Genomic DNA, 18,292 nt, shown 5'->3' on the forward strand with positions numbered 1-18,292 from the left:
GGCTACTATAACGGTGACTTCAACACAAGCACCACAACGTCAGGACAGCTGATCGGATAATCTAGACAGCTACTCAGTGACTAACAAGTGGGTGGTATATACATAATGGAGACACCACACAAAGGCCTGGTTTATCTTTTCTTAGGACAGACAGGGAGCATGAGAATAATCACACAATTCAGAACATTTCAAAACTTATGAATTGTTTATTTCCGCAATGCACAATAAATTATTTTGATTGTAAGTGCCTGACATTATTATCGGACCATGGTTGACCACAGGTTACAGACACCACAGAAAGCGCAACTGGTGGAAAAGGAGGAGAACCATTATAACAAACCTGTGTCTTCAGTATTCCTTTATAGTGTGGCTGACTCACCTGAGGATAAGCTTTTTTTTTTTTTTAATGTTGACTCTATTCCAGATGACCCCTCCCCCCTTGCCTCCCTACACTCTACACCCATCAACCAAGGGCTTACACACACATTATTTTCTGTGTCTATGGGCTAGGCCAGTGGTTGTAAAACTGCCATTCTGGAGCCACATGCAGCTCTTTGGCCCATTGAATGTTTAGCAAAGGCCAGAGTAGAAGTACCATAATTAAGTGAAGAACAATGTACCTACCTATATAGTTTAAGTTTCAAAAATTTGTCTCTCAAAAGAAATTTCAATCATTCTACTGTTGATATTTGGCTCTGTTGACTAATGAGTTGGCCAACCAATGGGCTAGGCATATATGTACATATATATTCTTTGGTTGATCTCTTTACTTCCTCTCTGCCCTCCTACCCTCCCAGTTCTGTCATTTTGTTCCATTTATCCATTTCTCTGGTCCTATTTTGTTCATCAGTTATTTTGTTCTTTAGATTTTATGTAGGTTTTTAAGGAGAAATGAGGGAGGGAGAGAGATTGAGGCATTGATCTGAGAAAGAAACAGCAATTGGTTACCTCCTATGCATGGCCCAACTGGGTTATCAAACCCCAAACCTAGGTATATTCACCAATTGTGAATTAAACCCATAACCTTTTTATACAGAGAATGATGTTCCCACCAACTTAGCCTGACCAGCGCTGCTTAGGTCATTTGAAATATCCAGCACCTAGCAGAATGCATATCCAAGGCAAATGTTCAAATATATTTATGAATGTTTCAAAAGCGTCACCTCCACACAAATAGAGTTTACTGTGTTAGGTGAATTCCCATATTGCTTGTGCCAGTGAGAAAACATGCAAACAGCTAACAGTCTTTCCGGGCTATACGCAATAAATGCATATGATCAATATTTCTTCTTGTTATTACCTGTGTCTTCCCGTTCTTCCTCTTTTTAAAAAAATATATATTTATTGATTTCAGAGAGGAAGGGAGAAGAAGAGAGATAGAAACATCAATGATGAGAGAGAACCATCGATTGGCTGTCACCTGCACACCTCCAACTGAGGATGGAGCCTGCAACCCAGGCACATGCCCTTGACTGCAATCAAACCTAGGACCCCTCGGTCCCCAGACCAAGACTCTATCCATTGAACAAAACCAGCTAGGGCCCATTCTTCCTCTTCATGACCGGCTTCCTCCCCAAGCCCCTGCTTCTCCTTTACTGGCCTTGCCTTCCGCCAACATTACACTTCTCTTTAGGTCACACTGATATTTTAATTCCTAGTGGTGGCCTGACCTACTTAGTAGATCCCCTAAGACATGTAGCAATTCATTGGGGGAACTTCCTCTTTTGGGGAGATTTTGGTGGCAAATGCTAAATGGAATCTTAGTTCAAAACAATAAGGCAACCAGAGAGGTGAGAGAAAAAGCACAGAGATGAGCCCAGCCCACTCCCATCCCTTCTCCTTATTGTTCCTTCCCAAGAGGATCCCAGCCTTTCCAAAGCCCCTCGGGCTTAGGTGCCCTGATGGCCTAAGGCTGGAGACCTTGGCCTTGTGAGTTGGGGACCTTGGCAGAGCTGAACCTAGGTGTGCTCCAGAACCATGGATAGCGCCAACCCTCTGAACAAGAGCTCCCCAGCTGGATGGATCGCCCCCTGGAGGTCAAGCCTTGCTCTGTCTCCTGTGGAGGTAAGGCTGGGGAATGAGGCTGGTGACATTCTGTCCTTAGGGACAGATGTGCAGCCAAACTCCTCCTGAGAACCACCTTCATCCTAGCGAAGAGGAGACAGCTACACAGACACATGCATTTCTAGAGGTCATTGGGTCCTTTGCCCCTCACCCCCTTCAGAAAATCTGTCAGACTCCTCCCCTTCCCTTACTTCCTCCTTATTGTTGTGCTTTTAAACCGTTTCTGGTACTGTCACAGAGCTCTGGACAATGCGAAACGTGATCAGTGAGCCTTGTCTGTGCCTGGAAGAATTCCAAGTCCATGTCGTCAGCTGAAGTGAAAAAGAAGTAGCAGAAGTTGTGTTGAGAAATTGTATTTGGAGCTGGTAGGTCACGCAAATAAATTCTAAATTTTAACTTATTCTACATAAAGTTTAAATATTCAGAGTGTGGAAATGATTCTGTGGCCTTAGTGGACCACAGCATGAGATAGTTGTCCATAAGAACAGAGCAAGGTAGGCCAAGTTGGGGGGTGAGAAGACTTGGAAAGATGGATAATTTTTTTTTAATGTTTGGAGTCAACAAGAAGAAAATTCACACAGTGAAGATGGAAGAAGCAAGAAGTCAACAGCAATGAGACAAGTATTTGGAGCCACTTTTTTATTCAAATAGACTGCTGACTCTGAGCAGTCACAGAGAAGCTAGGTAGAACATTCAGGAATCTCATGGAGGCATAGCCAGTTTGGCTCAGCAGATAGAGCATGGGATTGAGGACTGAAGTGTCCTGGGTTTGATTCACGTCAAGGCCATATACCAGGTTACAATCTCAGTCCCTGGTAGGGGGCACGAAGGAGGCATAGGACCAATGATTCTCTCTCATCATTGATGTTTCTATCTCTCTCTCCCTCTCCCTTCCTCTCTGAAATCAATAAAAAGGTGGAAGAAGAAAAAAAGGAAGAATCTCATGGGGCCCAAAAAGAGGTCTTGCCAAGGCGGAGGAGCCCCCATAAACATCGTCATCTTGTGATAAGACTAAAAAATAGATAAGCTGCAATAGGGCCAGAAGCCTTGTTTTTAATTCCCTCAGTCCTTCATGGGATTGTAGTGACCTACCTGCTGCAGGCCATAGGAAATACACCTAGAGGAGGAGAAGACTACCCAGGGTCTACATTGCAGTCTGTGTAATTTGTCATTGCTCATCAGTCAGGGTGCAATCCGGGAAATAGCCACCCAGAGAACTATGAGAAAATGGGATATGTTAGCAAACCCAGACCACCTTAGACAATGTGCGAGGATCCAGGAAGTGACATTCTGGAGGGAGGGTGAGGGTGAGAGACAGTGTCACGGAGCAGCTCACCTAAAGCACAGGTGCAGGTGAATGGGAAAGAGCTGGCCCATCACCAGTCTTCCTTATGCTCTGCCTGGCAATGCTCATCCACTCGTTCATGTTAATCAGGCCACAGGTCTCCTCATGCTTCAGTCATGAGTCCTGGACTTCTTTACCCTTCACAAGTGGTTGTGGTGCCTCTGGCCAGGACCGAGCTCAGAGCGAGTCCTCATTTGCCTGTGTGCTTGATCTCTGAGTACTCGTGGGTGCTGGTGGCCTCCTGGTCCCGGGGCTCCCGTGGCTTCATGCCTTCAAAGGTGAGGTTGGCGTAGTGGAGCTCCTGTTCCTCCCCTGACAGAGGGCCCTTCTCTGCAGGTGACGTTTGGTCTGGGGGCCCATCTGGCTGCAGAGTTTTCTTGGAACCCTGAGTGAAGGGGAGAGAAGGGCGTCAGAGAGGAATGAGGCAGACATGGTCCCAAAGAAAAGTTGGGCTGGTGGAACAGTTTGGTCATTCATCTTCTTATGGCACATACACTTTTCATAGACTTGACTATTTGCTCATTCATTAAAAAAGTTTTCTTTTGTTTGTGACTGACCTCTTTCATATAGCCTGAGATTTTCAAGGTTCATGTGTCAGCACTTTATTCCTTTTTATTTACAAATACACTGAGTGGCCAGATTATTGTGTTCTTTGAATGCATTAAGGTGGTCATTTAGTGTGTGATCATTTGAATGCATTAAGGGTCATTTAGGGGATTCGTTCTTTGGGTGTGAAATGAAAGAGACTTATTCAGGCACTCCAACCCAGGAGAATGGTGGACTTGCATCTCAAAGACCATACTCCTTCCAGCTCAAGCCTGTTTTTTCTTTTTCATTTTTTTAGAGTATTGCAGATGTTGGTTAGACCATATCAAAGGCCTACTAATCATATTTCATTCCCTCAGAAACCCAGTAAGCATGATACTCTCGTTATCCCCACTTACAGATAGAGAATCTGCTATAAAGGGAGGTGAAGGAACATGCCCACAATGGGTAAAAAGTACACATTTTGGGGAGGTGGTTCTGGTAGCCTGAGCCTATCAGAGAGGTGAGGTGGGCTCAGTGGTCAGTGTGGCTGGGGCAGGAGGCTGATCATGGGTTCTGGGAAATAAAGGGGAAGTCAACTCCCAGCTGCCTGTTCAGCCGACCACAGAAAAGCGGGTGTGGTGAACTGCAGAGAAGCTCAGTGTGGACTTCTTGAATGGACATGCCCAGGGCCCCCTACACTACATGAGAAGATACCCATGTTACTCACCCAGGCGCCCATGACCGGGTCTTCATCATTCGTCACCTTTGGTCTCCCAGCGGCTTGCCTCCTTCGGGCTTTCACTCTAAGGGAAGAAGTCAGCAGCTAGAATGGCTCAGGCGCAGGTGGTCAGCTTCCCCCACTCCCTGATGGGAAACGGATGCATCCAGACCCTGAGACCAGACACGGAAACACTCCTGACATGCAGGTGAGGACCTCATCCCCCTGAAATATCCAGGCACTTGGCCAAGACTGAATGTTCATCACCAAGGCCCCTCTCACATGCAGAGACTTGTGCATGAGCCATCATCAGTGTAATTCATGGTAGCCAAAAAGTCCAAGCAACCCAAATGTCCATCAATGAAGGAATGGACAGATAAAATGTGCCCCATTCATATCATGGAATATTCACTGAATGGCCAGATTATTATGATCTCTGAACCCATAATAATCTGGCCACTCAGTTTATATCCTATATAATGAAAAGCTCCTATGAAAATTGTCCCCTCCACCAGGATTTCCACCAGCAGGCAGGCAGGCCAACCACCCCTGTCCCCTCCTCCTGGCCAGGCTGGCCGGACCCCACCCATGCATAAATTCATGCACTGGGCCTCTAACACACACACACACACTAAATGACCACCTTAATGCATTCAAAGAACACAATAATCTGGCCACTCAGTGTATTTGTAAATAAAAAGGAATAAAGTGCTGACACATGAACCTTGAAAATCTCAGGCTACATGAAAGAGGTCAGTCACAATAAACATGTATTATATCATTGCATTTCTATGAAATGTCAGAATGGCCAAATCTAGAGAAACAAGAAATACTGGTTGCCTGGGGCTGGGGGAGGTAGAGGAGGATGAAAATACAGGGTTGTGAGTTTCTATCTCTTTTTCTTTTTTTCTTTTTCAGGCTAGTGAAAACGTTTCAAACTGTGACTGTGGTGATGGGTGCACAGCTGTGTGACTGAAGTAAAAGCCATTGAACTGTACACTTTAAATACATCGGAGTTTTACCTCCATAAAGCGGTTTCCCCTCTCCACCTCCCCCCTGGAGATACTAAGCTTTGTGTTGGTGAAATTCCATGACCTTTTCCAAACCCCCAAGACACGGCTCGCCCCCAGGGAGGCTTACATGCAAAAGCAGATGAGACACAAGCACAGGGACAGCAGGGCCATGGCACCAGCACCTCCAAGAGCCGCAGGAACCACTCCCACCTGGGGCACTGCCTTTCCTGCAGAGGAGAGGGGCATGAGACACCCACTCCCAGGACTCGGTCTCTCCTCTTCCCTCCTCCTCCCACAACTCGCTGTAGGTTCTGCTCAACCAGAGCCTGGCTTAGCTCAGTGGATGAGCGTCGACCTATGAACCAGGAGATCCTGGTTGGATCGCTGGTCAAGGGCACATGTGGTGGGCTGGATCCTCAGTGGGGGGGCATACAGGAGGCAGCCGATCAATGATTCACTCTCATCATGGATGTTTCTATCTCTCTCTCCCTCTCCCTTTCTGGAATCAATAAAAATATTTGGGGGGAATAGGGGAGTAAGAGTTGGAGGGTCTTGACCTAGCAATCCCTCCCGCCCAAGCCACAGCCCTTCTCCCCCAGCTCCACGTTCTACTTGACCCACTCCTTTCACCCAAAGATTCTGCCCCCAATAAGACCCCTGACCTGGCAGCAGCAAGAGAGAGGAGCTCCGGGCCCAGTGCATGTTCGAGGCCTCACAGCTGAGCCTGAGTCCCTCACTGAGGCCCACACGGAGGCTCAGGGAGCTGTTGGTCCAGGGCCCCACTGAGCTGGAGGTGACCACATGAGAGGCATTGCTATGGTTCCCCTCCAGCAGTCCCTTGTCCAGCCTCCAGCGCAGGGAGGGGGCTGGCTGGGCCTTGGAGGAGCAGCTGCAATACAGAGCCTGGTCCTCCCAGGAGCAGGAGGGTCCTAGAAGCTGCGGGGGGTCTGTGGGGAGTGAGGAGAAGGGGTCAGCGGTGGCTCTCAACTCCTCGGAACCCAGCTGTCCTGCCCCCTGGGGTCTCCACACTCACAGACCACGGAGAGGTTGAGAGAGACGTTTTGGGAGCCCAGCGGGTGCTGAGCTTGGCAGGTGAACTCTCCTTCCTGTGCAGGCCCCACGTGAGGCAGCTCCAGGATCCCGGTGGTGGAAATGGGGGTGGAGTTCAGGCCTGGGGACCCCTGGAACCAGCTCAGATTGGCAGGGGGGTTGCTGTCAGCCATACAGCGCAGCCTCAGGGTCTGACCCTCCGGGATGGAAAGGGATGTGTTTTGCAGATTCTTAAAGGCTTTGAGGAGAAATATTTTGAGGGAGAAAAAGAGAGAGAGAGAGAGAGAGAGAGAGAGAGAGAGAGAGAGAGAGAGAGAGAGAGAGAGAGGTGGAACACAGGTGAGGCTCCTACCAGAGATAAGGTCCTGGGGTGATGACTTCCATCCTAGCCCTTCCAATTTGATCCCATTCAAACTCATGCTCCCCTCTCTGCCCCACCAGGGCACTGGGCAGGTCCCAGCCCAGAGAGGAGGGGTTCTTTCCTACCTGTGCCGTTTCCAAAGGAGAAGCCTATGGTGAGGTTCTGAGGAGCATCTGGGAGAGAAAGACAGGGCCCCACTTCAGATGGAAGTCACCCCAATCCCAAGGAGTAGTAGTGGGAATGGGGAATGGGGAAAGCAGTCCATCTGGCCCACTCCCCACCTACACGCAGATCCATGCATGAGTGTTCTCAGGTTACCTCAGCCTACACACACACACACACACACACACCAAAACACACACACACACCAAAACACACACACACACCAAAACACACACACACACAAACACACACACACAAACACACACACACACAAACATACACCACCCCACTGCTGACATGGACCCAGCCCACTCCTCCATCGCTCACAGGAGACATTGAGCCGGATGGTTCTCTGTGTGGTCACGAAAGATGCTTGGACTTGGATCTGACAGGTGAGGTTGGTGCCACGGTCCCTGGGCCTTGGGATGAAGGTGAGCACAGAGGAGCTGAGGTTCCGGGGGTCCAGTGAGTCCACAGCAGCTCCCTCCCAGGAGAATTTGAGAGGTCGTCCCCCTTCACAGGACCCTGGCAGGCTGCAGGCCAGCTGAGTGGGGCGGCCAGACTCCAGAGGCTCCGGAATATGGATGTGGGGTTTCTTTTTCAGGGCTGCGGGGGAGAAAGTCAGGTTCCTGGGCTCCAGAGTGAGGATTCAGAGTGGGTCCCTAAGAGAGGCCCCACCTCCGGCCAGAGCATACCCCAGGCCCCATGTCTCTTCCCATCACCCAGGGCCCAAGGCCTGGACAGGAGTGTCCAGTGTCCTGTTCCTGCTCTAAGATGGGGTACCCTGTTCTTGGGTCCACTCCAGGGCCCCTGCCTTACCTTTCACCTGCAAATCCAGCTTCTTATCTTTGAAAGTATATCCTTCGAGCTTATATCGAGCAGGATATCCTATCTCCACTCGGAAATAGTAGCGTCCTCTGTCACTCCACCTGGCGTCTCTGATTTGCAGGGAACAGTTGTTGGTCCTGGGGTCTGTGAGGAGGAAGCGGCCTTTGGTCTCCAGCTTCACTGGTTTATCTGGGTTGGTCGAGGCCACAGGAGCATCACCGTTTGCTCTGTCCCCTTCCCGGAACCAGTAGGTGAAGACTTTGGCAGAGGAAGTTCCCGAACTCCTCGGGAAGGAGAAGGAGCAGGGCACGTGGACACACAGACGCTCCTGCACCGTCACCGAATCCTGCACTCCGAGCTCATAGCCTGGCAGCTCCTGCAGGGACCCTGGCGGAGGGGGACACAGAGGCTCAGATGCAGCCCCTGCCCCTCCCCCACCAGCCCAGCCCCACTCCCTGAGCTCACTCACCCCCCCACAGCAGGGGCAGCAGCAGCAGCAGCAGACACGCCATATCTGCCTCTGGCGGGGCAGAGCTGGTCCAGGCCCTGTGTCAGGGAAGGAAGTGCCCAGCTCCGGGGTGGAGCTAAGGACACCCCAACAGGAAGTCCTGGGGAGACTGTGGCCAACAAGGAAGGGGAACTTGGCCTCCACAGGACTTGGGGGGTGAGGTGGCTGAGAAATCATCCTGTCTCCCCTTCGTCACCTGACCCAGCAGGTAAATGCACTGAGGTCCCAGGAGGTGGAGTGGCTTGTCCAATGTCAGTCTGGAAGTGGTCCCCTTGCAGAGGAGGTTGAAGCGGAGAAGGAGGTCACCCAGGAGCCAGCACACTCAGAGCTGGTCCTGGTGACTCAGGGGAACCCATCCTCCAGCTGAAACTGTTGAACATTCTGGAAAAGGATAATTTTTCATATTTTTATAGACCAAATGCTGGCAAAGAGAGAGGAATTTAGACCCAAATGCAGGGGAGGGGGGAACCCAGGGCAAAGCTGAGTGTTAAAGGCCTTTGCTCAGAGGGTTCTTGGGAACATGGGACGCACCTGTGTTGGCTTCAAGGGTCCGAGGGTCTGAGGGACAGGGAGGGCGCACAAACCCCATCGAAAATGTCCGCCCCAATTGGGTAAATGGCAGCAACGTTGGCCCTGAGAGCTCATGAAATTCAACCTTCATGGCCCCTCATCGGTGGGTGCCTGTTCGGAGCCCCACCTGGGCTCATAGAAGTGCTCCCTTTCTGCTCCATTTGTGCTCCAATCCAGGCATAACAAACCCTGACATCACATTCCCGCTGCTGGAGCACATGGTGGGGCTTCTGTGTGCCTCTCTGGGCCTGACTGATGGAATCTCAAGAGAGGAACCAATGAGCGAGGAGGGGGAGAAGGAGGAGTGGGGACGTTGGGGCCTTCAGGATAACACTCACAGTCAGCTAGGGATGCAGGAGGCTCCCCTGGCGGGATAGAGGGTGTGCTCAGCAAGCACCACACCTCACCCAGCAGCACCAGGGCCAAGTCCAGCAAGGCAAGCACAATCAGTAAAAGCCATGAAAATTTGAAAGATGAAAGCTGACTTTCTTCATCAAGTAGTGTGTCTATATAGGAAAATCCACAAATACATTCAGATACATGCAGGGGCTTCAGAAGAGAGTCAGAAAGGTTTCTAGGACAAAATCAAATTGCAAAACTCAAATGCGTCTGTACAGCACAGTGAGCAAGGAAAGACAGGATTGTTAGAAAGAGGCCATGGGCACATCAAAACTTAGGATGCTCCTGAAATAGTCAGAGATGCCCATCACAAAGATATACTATGGACTTCCTTATGGGAGGAAAGACAAATCTGTTTGGGAGGACATTACAGGTGGAAATAGATAGCCCTGGCCAATGGCTCCATTAATGGAAGCATCGTCCCTACAGCAAATTAGTTACAGGTTCAATTCCAGGTCAGGGCACATACCTCAGTTTCCATACCAGCTCAGGGCAAGTATGTGAGGCAACGAATTTATGTTTGTCCCTCAGATTAATAACTCTCTCTCTCTCTCTCTCTCTCTCTCTCTCTCTCTCTCTCTCTCTCTCTCTCTCTTCTCCTTCTCTCCATCCCTCCAAGCCACAAGGTATAGTCAGAAAAGCTGAAGAGGAAATTTCCCCATAACCTGTGTCAGGCAAGATGGGCCTCAGAAACAGACAAGCGGCCAGGGGATGACTCATCTCAGAGCACAAGGCCCATCCTAAAGCAACCCACAGGAAAGAACTGGGGTAAGGAGGCAACCATTCGCACATTCAAGAAGGGCCACAGAATTCATCCCAGGGAGAGGACTCTGTGTGTGTGTGTGTGTGTGTGTGTGTGTGTGTGTGTGTGTGTGTACCTGTGTATAGTCCAAATAAGCTAATGACCAAACTTTTGTGGGGGTGAAACTCACAAGATATAAAATTTCTAATGCAAAATTTGGGTGAATTACCTTTGGAGCTGTGTATCACTACACTTCCCCCATCTTTTTCTGTACCACGGGCCTACTATGCCCCTTCACCCTTCCTTCCTTCTCCGTGTAGGAATCTGGATTTGGGGCTTTGAATATTAATGCACTGATACACCAAGCAAGACTCCTACAGGTCTAAGGAGTTCTCTTATAGTCCTTTAGGATCACTGATGTTGAGTCTCTTTTGATGACTTTGTTGGCCATTTGACACCATCTTTGGAGAAATGTCTATTCAAGGTTTAGCCCATTCTTCAGTTGTGCTATTTGGGTTTCTTATGTTGTCTTGTATGAGTTTGAAATGTCTCCCTCTTTTCTTTTTTCTCTCCTTTTTTTGTTTGTTGTTTTTGTTTGTTTTGTTTTGTTTCTTTGTGTTTGGCTTTTGTTTGTTTTCCTGTTTTGTTGTTTTTGTTAATCCTCACCCAAGGATTTTTTTTTTTTCATTGAGTTTAGGGAGAGTGGAAGAGAGGGAGGTTTAGGGGAGAGAAAGACTTGCAGCCTCCAGGTCTTGGACCAATAAATTCCTGCTATTTATAAATCACCAGACTATAGTCTTTTGTTAAAATATTCAGAACAGTCTAAGACATCTGACCTTTTATTTCAAATATATTTTTATTGATTTCAGAGAGGAAGGGAGAATGAGAGATGGAAACATCAACAATGAGAGAGAATCACTCATCAGACACCTCTGGCGTGCCCCACACTCAGAACGGATCCCACAACCAGGACTGGAACCGTGACCACAACCAGGAATGGAATGGTTCCTAGGTCGACACTCAAACACTGAACCATGCCAGCTGGCCATGACCTTTTCTAATGCGTTTATTCACCAATGGACATTGGGTTGCTGACAGATTTTGACTATTGTGAATAATGCTGCTACAAATATGAGTGTGCCGATATATTTTTCAGGTTCTGCTGTCAGATCTTTTGGATATATATCCTTAAAAAGGGATGTTACATGATATGGCAATTCTATTTTTAATTTTTTTGAGGAAATGCCAGGTTGTTTTCCGTAGCCAGTACACCCTCTTACAATCCCACCAAAGGTGCAGAATGGTTCCAGTTCCCGCACATGCTCACCAGCACTTATTATTTTCTGTGGTTTCTATTCATAGTGGCCATGCTAAAGGGTATGAGGTGATCTCTCATGACGGTCATTGACTTTTGCATTCCTTGGTTGATTGTTGTATGTGCCCTGACTGGGATGGAACTGACAAACTGGGTATATCAGGAAGACACTCTAACCAACTGAGCTTCCCAGCCAGGGCTTCCATTTGTAGTTCTGTAGGATTGCTGATGCTGTGTTTCTCTTAGTGACTTTGATGGCCACTTGTACATCACCTTTGGAAAAATGTCTCTTCAAGTTTTAGGCCCTCTTCAATTGTGCTATTTGGGTTTCTTATGTTGACTTGTATGAGTTTGTAATATATGCTGGATATTAACTCCTTAACAGATACAGTCTTCTCTCCCATTCTGCAGGTGGCCTCTGGAGTCTGGTGATAGTGACCTCTTGTGTTCAGGTTTTGAAGTTGGGCATAGTCCCACTTGCCTATGTTTGCTTCCCTGTTCTGTGATTTTCATGTAAATATCCAGGAAATCATTGCAAAAAACAAATGTCTTGTGGTTTCCCCCTATGTTGTCCTCTGAGAGTTCTATGCTTGTGGGTATTACATTTAGGGCTGTAATACATGTTGAGTCCCTCTTTGCATAGAGGAAAGTGATTTTGTGATAGAAACCTAGAAATGCACGAGAGAAACATAACTGTGCGGATTGTTTTTTAAAGTAGTCATTGTTTTCCTGGAGTATGTTCTCACAGTAGAAGCTGAAGAAGCTGAACTCACAGAAATAGAGTAGAATGGTGATGCAAGGGCTGGGGTGTGGAAATGGGGAGATGTTGGTTAAGGGTAACTTTCAGCTACAAGATAAATAATTCCTGGGGATGACTGGACAGCATGATGACTACAATGAAGAGGATTGTATTATATACCTGAAAGCTGTTATGGTTCTACATCATCAGTATAATAACCATAAAAATGATAATTATGAGAAGATAGAAATATTAATGAACCTTTTTGAGGTAATCTCTTCACTATGTAAATATATCAAATATGCACATTGCATACTTTAAGCTTGTATATATTCTGTTTTAAAAAAAAAAATCTCAGCTGGGACCGGTTTGGCTCAGTGGATAGAGCGTCGGCCTGCGGACTGAAAGGTCCCGGGTTCGATTCCAGTCAAGGGCATGTACCTTGGTTGCGGGCACATCCCCAGTGGGGGGGGTGCAGGAGGCAGCTGATCAATGATTCTCTCTCATCGATGTTTCTAGCTCTCTATCCCTCTCTCTTCCTCTCTGTGAAAAATCAATAAAATATATTTTTTTTTAAATAATAAATTAAAATTAAAAAATCTCAAGAAATCAGTAAATAAATTAATTTTCTACATCCAAGTAATTATGAATGTTCTCTAAAGCTTATCAAATTTATGAATGTAAGACATATGAACATAATAATATAAAGTGGAGAGACGAATTGTTTTAAATATTGCACTTTTTTATTATTCATGAATACATGTAGCCTAGCCAGAATGGCTCAGGATTTGAGTGTCATGTCCACCTATAAACCAGGAGGTCATGGTTCGAATCCAGGTCAGGACACATGCCTGGGTGACAGCTTTATCCACAGTCGGAGACTGGAAGAAACAGGTGATCCCTGACTCTCTCTCATCATTGATATTCCTATCTCTCCTTCTCCTTCCAACTAACTACCTGTCACAAATAAATAAAAACTTTTTTTAAATAAGAAAAGATATAAATGCCAATTGATGAATAATGACAAGGAATACACAAAATCCTTTAATCCAAACACGTTCAACAACAGCAACAACAAAGAGAGGAGATCCACATGTAATTGGCCTCAAGAAACTCCCACCGACACTACAGAGCAAAACCAATGGTCACCTGGAGACCGCAATAAAGGCTTCGCTAGGCTGCCCTGCACCTGTATCTGCTTCCTGAGGAAATCCGGGGCTTCCCCAGGAACAGAGGTAAAAGGAATAAAGGTCTTCTCTCCATGGCATTGACTCCCTTTGTGGTCACTCAGTCACTTCCACAAACTGAAACCCCAGGGGTTTATGTGAGACAGGTGAGCGAAGAGTTTCCAGAGAGAAGGTGACATTGACGTCCCAGGATGGTCCATCTAGCCTGGTGTCCACACCTCAGTCCCGTCTTGAGAAGAAGGCAGGATCCATCAGGAGCTCTGCATCACCTTCTGGGGGTCGCCACACCTGCGGAGCCAATGCAGGTCTCAGCTCAGAGACTGGGCAACTCCAGGCAGAGCCGGACAGCACGGCCCCACCTGGACCTCAGGGCCAATCCCTGAACTTCCCCAGGAGACACAAGCCTGCTCACCTGGTGTAGTAGAGCCAGGTGAGCACGTAGGTGAGGAGGAAGCCAGCCCCCATGAGGGCCCCTCTGATCAGGGTGATCACCCAGGGCCAGGAGCCCTGCTGCTCCTCCGTCACACATCTGCAGGAGTGCGGGCTGCCTGAGGAAAACGGGAGAAGGGTGATGTGTTGTCCAGGTCCCGGTCCATCCACAGCCCCCACACATGTCCTGCAACTCACTCTGCACAGAGAGGCTGAAGGAGACGTGCTGGGAGCCCAGCGGGTGCTGAGCCCGGCAGGTGAACTCCCCTCCGTCTCCAGCCCCCACATGGGGCAGCTCCAGGACTCCGGGTGCTGAGGGCTGGGGCAGGCTCAGGGGTCTCCCCTCCTGGGACCAGCTCAGCATGGCAGGAGGGTTGCTGTCAGCCTCGCAGACCAGGAGCAGGGACTGGCCCTCCAGGACAGACAGGGACGTGTGGTTGCTCACAGTCTTCAGGGCTGGAGAGAGGAACACAGAAGGTGGCTCAAGAGACAGTGACCCTGCTGCTCAAGCCCGGCTCTCAGGACAAAGGGGACTGAGCTGAGGGTGTACAGGAGAGAAGTGTGCAGGGCCCTTAGGTGGAGATGCTTTAAGAATGGAGGCAGCCTGGCAGGTGAGAGGAGATGCATGGACACCTGCAAAGCCTCAGAAGGCCCAGGAGCACCAGGCACTTGATGATGGTGGCGAAGAGGCAGAGTCGGAGAGTCTGGTGCCTCGAGGGCCACACTGAAGGCAGTGGGCTGTGCCCTGAGCTCCCTAGAGAGCAGCAGGGAGCTGTGCACAGGGAAGCAAAGGGTCGGTGCCCAGACTAGAAAGATCCTGCTGGGCTGCCTGGTGTCGAGACCAAGGCGATGAGACTGGAGGCAGGGAGGCTGAGGAGCAGGCTGAGGCCATGGGGCCCCAGGTCCAGGACAAGGCTGGAAGGGGTCTGGGGCCCAGGGAAGGCAGAAGAGGAAAGTGATGTGAGAAGTGAGGTTTTCTACAGTTGCTGATGGGGCGGGGCTGGTGAGAGAGGGAGTCATCTAGAGTGAGTCAGGCCACACGGGGTTAAGTGGGGCAAAAGGCACCAGCAAGAGGTGCCTATTGCATCCTGGCCAGTGTCACTCAGTGGTTAGAGCATTGGGTTGCAGGTTCAATTCCGAGTCAAGGGCAGGCACCTGAGTTGCAGGTTCCATTCCCAGGAGGGGTATGGAGACAACTAATTGATGTGTGTCTCTCACATCAATGTGTCTCTCTCACACAGTCTCTCTCTCCCTCTCTCTCTCTCTCTCTCTCTCTCTCTCTCTCTCTCTCTCTCTTTGTGTGTGTGTGTGTGTGTGTGTGTGTGTGGTCTTCCCCTCCCTCCCATTCACTCTGAAAACAAATGGAAATATACCCTCTGGTGATAATTTAACACAGAGAGAGAGAGAGAGAGAGATGCCTACTTATGCAGATCTGTGGCTGGACTAAAGCTGTGGGGGGCATCAGGGATGCTCAGGATGGGACAAGACCCTAGTCGGAGACCTGGGATGCAGTGAGCATGCCCAGGAAAGTGAGGAATGGGAACATGGCAGGCTCATGGAGACAATGAAGGGATCAGAGATGAAGGAGGACAGGGATCTGAGCAGGGAGGGCAGATGGGGATTCTACAAAGAGGAACAGGACAAAGCAGAGCCTGGGGTTGTCACTGTGTAGAGACAGGAAGTGAGCAGTGGCCAGGCGTTGGGGGCCGGGACTGGGAGTGCCCCAGATGGGAGAGATTGTGCAGGTGGGCTGCACAGCCTGCAGGTGAGGTAACCATGCTGAGCGACCCCCTTAGACACTGGGGAGGCCATAAATGGCATGTGGCTTGGGCTTCGCCTCGAGGGAAAGTAAACTTAGATGTCCAAAAGCGAACAGGGAGCAGCCAAAGGCTATGGTGGCCCCGTGGGTGTGAGAGGCTGGTGAGGGAGCAGGGGACAGACCCACCGCAGGGGGCTGGAGGGCAAGGGAGGAGGGTGTCACCTCCAGGCCCTGAGCCTGAGCTGGCAGAGGCCCCGCCCCCTTCATCCCCAGAGAGGAGGGAATGGCTCCTACCTGTGCTGTTTCCCTGGGAAAGCCTGATCATCAACACAGGAGCATCTGGGGAGGGAAAATGTGCTGACAGGAGGGGGCATGTGCCCTTTGCTCAGTGGGCCCCAATGTGGGAGGGGGAGGGTTTTACTTCATCAAAATCCTCTGAGAAAGGGAACCCAGGACTAGACCTCCCTCTGGTCCCCTCTGCCCCGTGGCACCCAGCCTCCCCTCCACACTCACAGAAGACATTGAGCCAGATGGTTGTCTGTGTGGGCACCGAAGATCCTTGGAGTTGGACCTGACAGGTGAGGTTGGTGCCATGGTCCTGGGGCCTCGGGGTGAAGGTGAGCACCGAGGAGCTGAGGTTCTGAGGGTCCAGCGAGTCCACAGCAGCTCCCTCCCAGGAGAAGGTGAGAGATTGTCCCCCTTCGCAGGACCCTGGCAGGCTGCAGGTCAGCTCTGTGAGGCTGCCGGACTGCAGAGGCTCCGGAATACGGATGTGGGGTTTCTCTGTCAGGGCTGCGGGGGAGAAAGGCAGGTGCCTGGGCTCCAGGGGTGGGGTCTCAGAGTGGGATCCTGAGAGAGGCCCCACCTCTGGCCAGACCTCACCCCAGGCCCCATGTCTTTCCATCACCCAGGGCCCAAGGCCTGGACAGGAGTGTCCAGTGTCCTGTTCCTGCTCTAAGATGGGGTACCCTGTTCTTGGGTCCACTCCAGGGCCCCTGCCTTACCTTTCACCTGCAAATCCAGCTTCTTATCTTTGTAAGTATATGCTTCGAGCTTATATGAAGGATATCCTATCTCCACTCGGAAGTAGTAGCGTCCTAAATCACTCCTCCTGGCGTCTCTGATTTGCAGGGAACAGTAGTTGGTCGTGGGGTCTGTGAGGAGGAAGCGGCCTTTGGTCTCCTGCTTCACTGGTTTGTCTGGGTTGTTCGAGGCCACAGGAGCACGAGGGTTTGTCGTGTTCCCTCCCCGGTACCAGTAGGTGAAGAGTTTGGCAGAGGAAGTCCGCAAACTCCTCGGGAAGGAGAAGGAGCAGGGCACGTGGACACACAGACCCTCCTGCACCGTCACCGAATCCTGCACTTGGAGCTCATAGCCTGGCTGCTGCTGCAGGGACCCTGGCGGAGTGGGACACAGAGGCTCAGATGCAGCCTCTCCCCCTCCCCCACCAGCCCAACCCCCCTTCCTGAGCACACTTACCCCCCCACAGCAGGGGCAGCAGCAGCAGCAGCATCAAACACGCCATATCTGCCTCTGGCTGGGCAGAGCAGGTGCAGGTCCCTGTGTCAGGGAGGGAAGCGCCCAGCTCTGGGGTGGGACCTAGGACACCCCAACAGGAAGTGCTGGGGGAGAGACTGTGGCCAGGCTGGAAGGGGAACTTGGCCTCCACAGGCTGGGCGGGCAGGGGGAGGGGCAAGGGGGAGGTGAGAAGGGGGAGGTGAGAAGGGGGAGGGGGGTATGGGAGTGATGAACTGTATTGTGTCCCCTTCCCGCACAGTTACAGGTGGGCACTCTGAGCTAGTGGGCTGGGGTCAGGCTTGTTCAGGATCCTAAGGTCCCATGGTGGCAGCGCCTCCCTCTGGCACCATGTCTATACGGGAAAGAGACCACTGGGGCCTTAAGCCGACCAAAGACCCAAATCTTTTTTTTTTAAATATATTTTATTGATGTTTTACAGAGGAAGAGAGAGGGATAGAGAGTTAGAAACATTGATGGGAGAGAAACATCAATCAGCTGCCTCCTGCACACCCCCCACTGGGGATACGGCCGCAACCAAGGTACATGCCCTTGACTGGAATCGAACCTGGGACCTTTCAGTCCACAGGCTGACGCTCTATCCACTGAGCCAAACCGGTTTCAGCAAGAACCAATTCTTTATGACATCGTGGGAGCAACCTGAGGCACCCAGGCTGAGGGTCCAGGTGGCTGAGGTTGCCTGGGTCTGGAGAAGGTTCATTCTCAGGGGCAAACACATCAGGGGGAACAAGAACTATGGGCCCCACCAGTGACCCTGGCAAGAACTGTGTGGTCCCCACCAGTGACCCTGGGGCCTTCCGGCACCCTCACCGCCGTACCCAGCACCTGTTCCGTTGTGCCAACCTTACTCGGCCCCTCTGGCCCTGTTGGCTTGCCTGTGAAATGGAATTGTTGCATGAGGATTGGAGGAGTTTGTGCGGGTCAGAAGCACAGGGGGCAGTGCCTGGAATGGAGTCTTTATTCATTCAACCGATGTTTCATGGACATCAGCCGTGCGCCCCGCCCTGGCTTTAGTGGCTGTAGCTACAGCAAAGGGTAA

The 18,292-nt window shown here is 50.4% G+C and overlaps 1 protein-coding gene across 1 annotated transcript; it reads right to left on the reverse strand.

Moving 5' to 3' along the window:
• Positions 1-216: 216 nt before the first annotated feature.
• On the reverse strand, positions 217-17,379 carry LOC311633904 (sialic acid-binding Ig-like lectin 5). The gene is made up of 17 exons (XM_084906909.1): positions 17,197-17,379; positions 16,722-17,114; positions 16,231-16,509; positions 16,012-16,056; positions 14,157-14,414; positions 13,942-14,077; positions 13,799-13,817; positions 13,463-13,467; positions 8,539-8,615; positions 8,061-8,456; positions 7,569-7,847; positions 7,205-7,252; positions 6,702-6,956; positions 6,331-6,615; positions 5,796-5,895; positions 4,665-4,740; positions 217-3,794 (listed from the first exon to the last, which is right to left on the reverse strand). The coding sequence occupies exons 1-17, from the start codon at positions 17,240-17,242 to the stop codon at positions 3,600-3,602; spliced, it is 2,892 nt and encodes a 963-aa protein (XP_084763035.1). The 5' UTR covers positions 17,243-17,379; the 3' UTR covers positions 217-3,599.
• Between the last annotated feature and the right edge of the window lie 913 nt (positions 17,380-18,292).

The sequence above is a fragment of the Pipistrellus hanaki genome (genome assembly GCF_964339955.1).
Source record: "Pipistrellus hanaki genome assembly, chromosome: 15".
Lineage (NCBI taxonomy): Eukaryota > Metazoa > Chordata > Mammalia > Chiroptera > Vespertilionidae > Pipistrellus > Pipistrellus hanaki.

Bases quoted from the DNA above. Each gene is read 5' to 3' on its own strand.
- LOC311633904 (XM_084906909.1), bottom strand. From the start codon at position 17,242: ATGGCGTGTTTGATGCTGCTGCTGCTGCTGCCCCTGCTGTGGGGGG. The intron at 14,415-16,011 runs GTAGGAGCCATT...TCCTCTCTCCAG, and splicing joins TTCCCAGGGAAACAGCACAG to CCCTGAAGACTGTGAGCAAC. The intron at 7,848-8,060 runs GTAAGGCAGGGG...TCTCCCCCGCAG, and splicing joins GCTGGATTTGCAGGTGAAAG to CCCTGAAAAAGAAACCCCAC.